The sequence below is a fragment of the Somniosus microcephalus genome, unplaced genomic scaffold (assembly GCF_052327205.1).
Source record: "Somniosus microcephalus isolate GS21.2 unplaced genomic scaffold, FLI_Smic_1.0 unresolved_chr1, whole genome shotgun sequence".
Lineage (NCBI taxonomy): Eukaryota > Metazoa > Chordata > Chondrichthyes > Squaliformes > Somniosidae > Somniosus > Somniosus microcephalus.
The window spans coordinates 159704581-159713386 of NW_028225179.1; the positions used below are offsets into that span (position 1 = coordinate 159704581).

Below are 8806 nucleotides of genomic sequence, written 5' to 3' on the forward strand. Positions count from 1 at the left end.
CCAAAAAGTAAATCCCGGACAAAAAATTGAAGTACCAATGTTAAAAGCACCTGCTCCGGCAGGGCCCTTCCAACATTTACAGGTCGACTATATTTCCTTGCCAAAATGTCAGGGATATACAGATGTATTGGTGATGGTCGATCGCTTTTCACGATGGATTGAAGCCACCCCAGTTCGAAGCGCCACCGCTGCTGCAACCGCGAAAGTCTTGTGTAAAGATTACATTCCTAGATGGGGCGTGCCCTTATGTATTGACTCAGACCAAGGCACACATTTTACGGGGGAAATAATTAAAGAACTTTGCAGACTACTACAAATACAATGGTCATTGCATTGCCCATACCACCCCCAATCATCGGGACAAGTGGAAAGAGCAAACAGGACAATTAAACAACGGCTCACTAAGTATCACTCTGAAGGAGTGCCATGGCCTCAGGCCCTACCCCTCGTCCTATGTAGTATTCGAGCCACCCGAATTAGGACCACTGGACTCAGTCCCTATGAGGTCGTTACCGGTAGACCAATGTCGCTACCCGGAACAATAGATCTACGTAGTGCTGACATTCATCTTCTAAGTGACACAGTACTAATGTATTGTAAAGATCTAACAGATGCTGTCAGTTTTGTTTCCCAACAGGTCAGCGCAGCTTGGCAAGAACCCCCACCGGGAGGACACAGTTTAGTCCCCGGGCTACAAGTTTGGGTAAAGAAAATAAAGCCAGCCCCCCTGGAAGACAAGTGGGAAGGTCTGTATGTCATCCTGTTGACCACAGGAGCAGCCGTGAAAGTACAAGGAAAAAAAGCTTGGATACATGTGTCACACGTGAAAAGAGATACGACAGGAGCCCCAACAGAAGAATAAATTGGACTTATTGTGTACCATGATTCCCATCAGCATATTGCTAGCCATCTCCTTTACCCCTTTTTCTAACGTGGGTAGGAGGTATAGAGAATAACTTATTTTATCAGACCCACCTACAGATACACGGAGACCGGAGTGTACGCTACCCTCTGGCCACATCAGTGGAATCCTTGTTTGCAGCCACACCAGGTTGGCAACCCCTCCCACTATATCATTGAAGCCGGAGGGGGTGAAGGATGGTTTGCATGGCATTGGGACAGAAATTACTGTATGGTTTGATTGTTGTAAGTGGCGTAATTTTGGGAATTATTATTTTTGTAAATATTATCAAATGTTGTATAAGTCGTGCAGGAGCTACTATACTCCCTCGCCTCTCCCGAATTAGGGTAGAAGTAGACGCAGCAGAGGAGGGGAAACCCCCAGAGGAAGCCTGTTCGGTCCTACACAGTTATCTGTAAACTCGAAATTAAAACCCTTTTGGTTGTGTTCATGGCCAGAACACAAACAAAACGGAGCCACGGGGTATGGTCTTGATAAAGTGCACTATCAGGAGGATACCTTGTATATAATGATTCTGGGAAATTGTACAAAGAATCAAAGGGAGGAATGTGGAAATGTGAATAAAATGGACGATGAATTGGCTTACAAAAATGGCTTCGCACAAGGAAAGTCTAGATTAGATTAAAGAGCAGCCCCAGCTTTGCAAAGTGCAAAGCTAGCAGAAAAGAGAGACACCTGCCCCAGGCTGCGGCCAAGTGTTAACGAGCAATAAAGGTCACTGAAAGGGCTTAACTGCTAGCTAGAAGATGATTGACTAGCTATTGTGCGGTGCCCAATCACGATCCGGTACTTCAGGAAGGCATATGCAGCAGTGAGACAAGTCAGGACTTGCCCGCCAGACTGAAGACCAGATCATGGCCAAACAGAAAGGGCTTAAGTGATCCCCATTGGAGAACGCTTGTTGCCAGGGAAGTGATGTAATGACCCTTGTCCCACTGTATAAAAGGGGGCTTCCCTACTTGTATTGCCCTCTTTAGCCAGAAGACGTGTGGATCATCAAGAGAGTCAGACACCTCCCGGGGACGTAAATGCTGGCAACACGTGCCTAACCCGGTGTGACTCTCGGGACACGAATGTACTGTAAAAGACCTCAATATACTGTGTGACCACTGCGAACAGTTGGAAGTAATAAAATGTTGTTTTAACTCTCCGAACCCTCGAGCCTGAAATCATTCTTCGTACTACGGAACTCAAGACGAGGACCAGGAAAACCCGGTTCTAACAACTGTATGATCTGTCTGTACCAGTAATCTCACGGTCACTGTATGATCTGTCTGTATCAGTAATTACACAGTCACTGTATGATCTGTCTATCTGTAATCTCACGGTCACTGTATGATCTGTCTGTACCAGTAATCTCACGGTCACTGTATGATCTGTCTGTATCTGTAATCTCACGGTCACTGTATGATCTGTCTGTACCAGTAATCTCACGGTCACTGTATGATCTGTCTGTACCAGTAATCTCACGGTCACTGTATGATCTGTCTGTATCAGTAATCTCATGGTCACTGTATGATCTGTCTGTATCAGTAATCTCACGGTCACTGTATGATCTGTCTGTATCAGTAGTCTCAGTCACTGTATGTTGTGGGTATTTTAAGATGATTGAACAGTATTAAACCGATCCCTCTTTATTTCCAAGTTTTCAAGCTCCTTTAAAGGGGTTTGGATACAGATTATTTTGCAAAAAAGATGGAGATGCCTCAGGAGATGAGTATTGTAGAGGAGGAAAGGTTCAGCTGGGAAGGGCGGTGTTTCCTGTTGCTGAAGTGTGCAAAGTATCGATGGGTTCTGGAGGCTGTGGTTCATCGGAGGGTCCCTGTGTTGGTCATGTTCGGGGAGCTGACATTTTCAGCTGACCAGTTGAAGGCGATGCTTTTTAGAACATGGATTTGGTGTATGAATAACACTAACTCCATCCAGGACTGCTTTTAACCGTGTTCATTTGCAACTACTTATTACTAAAAGATACTCGCTACGATATTTTATGTATAACGAATCAGATTAGGAGATATAAATCAGGCCAAAGGAACTGATATGAGTTTTACCGGTGTTAATGGAATCCAGCATTTCACTCCACACTGCGTACGGTAAAGGGCCGTTGAATTTTTCGATAGTCAGGGCGGTATCTACTAATGTCAGTGTATTATCGTCATTGCTAATCCTGCAAATATCAAACAATTGGTTATAAATTGACCATAAACACTTTCCTGAGCTATTTTACCAAACAGTGCAGAGTTTCAGTAAAGAGCATGACCTACCTCATCTTCTGACGAGTTTCTTCCTGAAATAAATAAAACACAATCTGAGTTGACAGAGACTGAGCGTCTATATCGGGACAGCAGAAATTACACCCAGATTGTTCCAAGCTGCTGATAATTCCCAATTCTCACTGCTGCCCACACACAGGTAGAAAGAGGATATTACAAAAAGGATATAGAAGCACAGGAGAACGTATAAAAGAGATTTACAAGAATGATACCAGAACTGCGAGGGTACAACTAACAGGAAAGAGTGAACAGGAAAGATTATTCTCTAGAAAAGGGAAGACTGAGAGGAGACCTGAGCGAGGTCTTTAACATTATGAAAGGATTCGATGGGGCAGATGTAGAGAAGATGTTTCCACTTGTGGGGAGTCTAAAGCGAGGGGTCATAAATATAAGAGAGTCAGTAATGAATCCAAAGGAGAATTGAGGAGAAATCTCTTTACTCAGAGAGTGTTTAGAATGTGGAACTCGCTACCACAAGTTGAGGAGAATAGCACCGATGTATTTAAAAGGGAGCGAGATCAGTACATGAGGGAGAAAGGAACAGAAGGATATATTGATAGGGTGAGATGAAGTAAGGTGGGAGGAGGCTCGTGTGGAGCATAAACACTGACATTGATCTGATGGGCCGAATGGCCGGTCTCTGTGCTGTAAAATTCTGTGTAATTCTATGAGCGGCATATTTGAAAACAGGCCATCAGAAATTACACGAAAAATTATTAAATGCTTCTGATAGAAACAGGATATAGTTGAAAAATCTTATTAGAGTATAGATACTAGAAATCAACATCAGTGTCACTCACAGACACAGTGCCTCTCACACCCACCCTACCAGACACACCCACACACTCACAACATGGGACTGGAACTGGATTGGAATGTGAGTTTCAGGAGAATATTAAACTTGGACACCACAGAAATAATTACAGACTAAATATCAAGATCACGGCAACTCATTCCCGGGGAGGTTGCAGGTATTCCCGGGATCCTGCAGATTTTGTGGGAGGTCGATTAGTTCGGTGAAAATAGCAGATCCGCCCCGGATAGACAAAACAATCGATCGGTTTAAATCAGTGACGAATTATTGGGAAAATGCTGCATTTATGTCAAAATTCTCGCCCGTCAACTTGTGACTGTGAACTTTCACTGAACTAAACTGAAATATAATCCTCACCTTCAGAAATGTCAGCTCGTCTTTTTGCTCCATCTGTTTCTGCAATTTTGAGAGTTTCTCCTGAATAGAATTTAAATTCTCTTGAATCTGTCGAAGATTTTCCTCCATTGTTTCTAGAATGTTCTCCTCTTGTTCCCTGAGATCTCTGATTAAACGCTGCTCTTTCTCACTGAGAAACTGGTGCATTTTAGCGAACTCGGATGTGATGCAGGTCTGCAGACTGCTCGACTGTTCCTACCAAATGAAATGTGAAAAATAATACGTTTTCCGCAATAAAACCAAAAAAAACCGAATCAAATTTGAAAATCAAGCACAGGACGATTTACCCTAATTTCGGAAATCTTCTGTTTCTGCCGCCGCTCCGTGTCTAGAACCGCCGATTTCTTCTCTGTGAGAGAATCTAAGGAAGATTTCAGCTGATCCTGGGATTGGGAGAGAAAATCACAGAATAAAAGTGTTAGACCATGAAAATGTGATAAAATAATCAGGTGATCAAACCTGCTCCCTTTTACCTTGTAGATTCCAACAGCTTCTTTAATGGGCATGAAGTTGTGAGATTTGTGTTCCTGCGCATCTCTACAAGTGTAACAGATCAATTTCTGGTCAGTTTCACAAAACAGCTTCAGTTCTTCCTGATGTTCCTCACAGTGAAGTTTACTTTCCTTCTCTTTCGGATTCAGCTTTAATTTTCGAGCTTTCTCGGCCAGATTCGCTAAGGCCCGATTAACCTTGAGGTTTATTTCCGGAAACTCCTCTCCACATTCCGGGCAGGAGTTTGTCTCCTTCTTTTCCCAACACTGTGCGATACAGGAGCGGCAGAAGTTGTGGCCACACTCCAGTGAAACCGGGTCGGTGAAGAAATCCAGACAAATGGGACAATTTAAATCCTCTGTGAAACTCTCCGCCTGGTGTCTGGAAGCCATGATCAGTTTCAGTCCTTCCTGATTGAAACTGCTGAAGTTGTGTTTCCGGGGGCGGAGCCTCCGCGGTTCCCAGTCTGAGATCACTCGTGTATCCGGGAACTGCTGCTCACAGCGGGATGGAATAGTGTCGGATTTACAAGGAGAAAAAAACAGGCCCTGACTTTTCAGGCTGCGCCCACCCGAGTCAAATGGGCATTTTACTGAGGCTGGGAAACGGAGAGGGAAAAGGGAGGAGCCGAGTATCCGGGGCGGGCTCTCCCGGGGGAAGCCGATTGGCTGGAGCGCCTGTCACTCAAAGTGAGGGGGCAGTTCCCCGGGCGGGGCTCTCCCGGGGGAAGCGGATTGGCCGGAGCTCCTGTCACTCAGAGTAAGGGTGACCCCGAGCTTCCGGTCGCCTGTCATTTTAATTCACCGCTCCATTCCCACTCAGACCTCACCGTCCTTGGCCTCTTGTATTGTTCCACGGAAGCTCAACGTAAACTCGAGGAACAGCACCTCATCTTCCGATTCGGCAGTCTGCAGCCTTCCGGACTCAATATCGAGTTCAACAATTTCAGATCATAAGCTCGGCCCCCATTTCATTTTCTCTTGTAATTGTTCCACTCCTTTCCCCCCCCCGCCCATTTCCTTTTGTTTCTCTCTCACACCTGGCAGCTATCTTTTGCCCTGCTAGTACACTTTACACCTAATCCCAGCCTATCACCATCTCGTCTAGCTTCTAATCTCTTTTACTTCTTTTGTTTCTTTTATTCTTTTGTCCGATCGCAGCCCTGCCTCCGATCTAGTTTCTTTTCTTTCCAGTTTTGAAGAAGGGTCCAACCCGAAACGTCAACTCAAATTTCTCTCCACGGATGTTGCCTGACCTGCTGAGTTTTTCCAGCATTTTCTGTTGTTATTTCGGATTTCCAACATCTGCAGTATTTTGCTATCATACTAGTGTTTGGTTCACTGCCACACCTCTTCTAGGAATGCCTACCTTGAAGAAGTTCTGCTCTTCTCTTCGACGGGATCTCCGTTTGGCTCTTCAACCTTGTTCATCTTCATTACTTTCAGTTTCCCTTCTCGTGTTTGATCAGGTATCTGCCAAGACTCGGTTTCACAGCCACATCATTTTCCTCAGCAACTGTCTCCGGTTCCGACTTACTCCATGTGGATTCCAACTAAACTTCCACCCTTCGTGCTTCGGATCCACCCAGGATTACAAATATCTCCAAGATATTCATCGTTCCTCGAACTACTGCTCTCGCCGCATCCTGAGATCCACGCTCAACGCCATGCGGCGCCACATGAACACACTCGACTTCTCTCTTCAGCAACACCGGCGCACTCTATCTCAAAGCTGTCCGGGTCCACAGTTCCATTTCATCCTTCGACTCATCCGACGCTTCAACAAAAAACTTTTCTTCTTCCTTTCCGATGTCAAGGATCGCAAGCTTCATCAACTCTTGGACACCAACGCCCCTCCGGAACCTTCTTCCCCTTCACTTTCCTCTGACTCCCCTTCTCCCAATCCCACCCCCTGCCGCGTTTTCACTATCCCCTCTGACCTTCCACTCTCTGACCCTGAACGATCAGCCCTCAGCAAAGGCCTGAGCTTCATCCCCTTACGCCCCCACCTCAATGAATTTCGAGCTCGGCACGATGTTGAGCTCTTTTTCCGCCGCCTTCGTCTCCGTGCCCACTTCTCTGGCCAGGAGTCTTCCCCCGCACAACTGACCCTTCTCCCGCTTGCAGAATTCCCGTTCTAACCTGGACCCCTCCCCCTGGCCTCTTACCCTCTCTAGATCTATTCATCGCTAACTGCCGCCGTGACATCGGCCGTCTCCATTTCTCTGCTCCCCTCACTCACTCCAACCTACCTCCCTCTGAACTTGCAGCACTCCATTCTCTTAGATCCAACCCTGACATTGTCATTAAACCCGCTGACAAGGGTGGTGCTGTTGTTGTTTGGCGTACTGACCTCTACCTAGCGGAAGCTGAACGCCAACTCTCCGACACCTCCTCCTACCTCCACCTGGACCATGACCCCACTGCCGAACATCAAACCACCGTTTCCAAGACTGTCACTGACCTCATCTCCTCTGGAGATCTTCCCCCTGCTGCCACCAACCTCATAGTTCCCCAACCCCGCACAGCCCGCTTCTACCTCCTTCCCAAGATCCACAAACAGGACTGCCCTAGTAGACCCATCGTTTCAGCCTGTTCTTGCCCTACGGAACTTATCTCTTCCTATCTTGACTCTATCTTTTCTCCCCTTGTCCAGTCTCTTCCCACCTACATCCGCGACTCTTCGGACGCCCTCCGTCACTTTAACAGTTTCCAGTTTCCTGGCCCCAACCGCATCCTTTTCACCATGGACGTACAATCCCTCTACACCTCCATCCCCCACCAGGATGGCCTGAGGGTGCTCCGCTTCTTCCTTGAACAGAGGCCCGACCAGTTCCCCTCCATCACCACCCTTCCTCCGCCTGGCTGAACTTGTTCTCACATTGAACAACTTCTCCTTTAACTCCACTCATTTCCTCCAAATCAAAGGTGTTGCCATGGGTACCCGCATGGGTCCTAGCTATGCCTGCCTTTTCGTGGGCTATGTGGAGCAATCTTTGTTCCAGTCCTACTCGGGTCCCCTCCCTCACCTCTTTTTCCGATACATTGATGACTGTATCGGTGCCGTTTCCTGCTCTCCGCCCCGAACTTGACAATTTCATTCACTTTGCCTCCAATTTCCACCCTTCCCTCACCTTCACATGGTCCATCTCGGACTCTTCCCTTCCCTTCCTCGACTTCTCCGTCTCCATCTCTGGGGATAGGTTATCAACCAATATTTACTACAAGCCCACTGACTCCCACAGCTACCTGGACTACACTTCCTCCCACCCCGCTTCCTGTAAGGACTCTATTCCATTCTCCCAGTTTCTCCGCCTCCGCCGTATCTGCTCCGACGACGCCACCTTCCACACCAGTGCTTCAGACATGTCTTCCTTTTTCCGCAACCGAGGATTCCCCTCTACCGTGGTTGACACTGCCCTCGACCGTGTCAGTTCTATCTCCCGCACTTCTGCCCTCACCCCTGCCCCTCCCTCCCGGAACCACGATAGGGTTCCCCTTGTCCTCACCTTTCACCCCACCAGCCTCCACATTCAACGGATCATCCTCCGGCATTTCCGCTACCTCCAAAGTGATCCCACCACCAAATGTATCTTCCCCTCCCCTCCCCTTTCAGCATTCCGCAGGGACCGCTCCCTCCGAGACACCCTAGTCCACTCCTCTATCACCCCAAACAGCCCTTCCTCTTCGCCTGGCACCTTCCCGTGCAAGCGGAGGAGATGTAACACCTGCCCCTATACCTCCCCCCTTCCCACTGTCCAGGGCCCCAAACACCCCTTCCAGGTGAAACAGCGATTTACTTGTACTTCTCGCAATCTAGTATACTGTATTCGCTGCTCACGATGCGGTCTCCTCTACATTGGGGAGACCAAACGCAGATTGGGTGACCGCTTTGCGGAACACCTCCGTT

General features: G+C 47.5%; 2 protein-coding genes across 2 annotated transcripts in view; one reads left to right on the forward strand and one right to left on the reverse strand.

Moving 5' to 3' along the window:
• The window catches only part of LOC147096378 (zinc-binding protein A33-like), a 68787-nt gene extending 63295 nt beyond the window's left edge, over window positions 1–5492 (reverse strand). Inside the window, exons 1-5 of the mRNA XM_085973811.1 lie at window positions 4879–5492; window positions 4693–4788; window positions 4367–4600; window positions 3187–3209; window positions 2974–3089 (exon numbers count right to left, since the gene is read on the reverse strand). Of these exons, the coding sequence (XP_085829937.1) occupies window positions 2974–3089; window positions 3187–3209; window positions 4367–4600; window positions 4693–4788; window positions 4879–5289 (880 nt within the window). The 5' untranslated portion in view covers window positions 5290–5492. The remainder of the gene's footprint in view (window positions 1–2973; window positions 3090–3186; window positions 3210–4366; window positions 4601–4692; window positions 4789–4878) is intronic.
• Window positions 1–8806, forward strand: part of LOC147096368 (zinc-binding protein A33-like) — a 766539-nt gene that overhangs the window by 481309 nt on the left and 276424 nt on the right. The window lies entirely within an intron of this gene.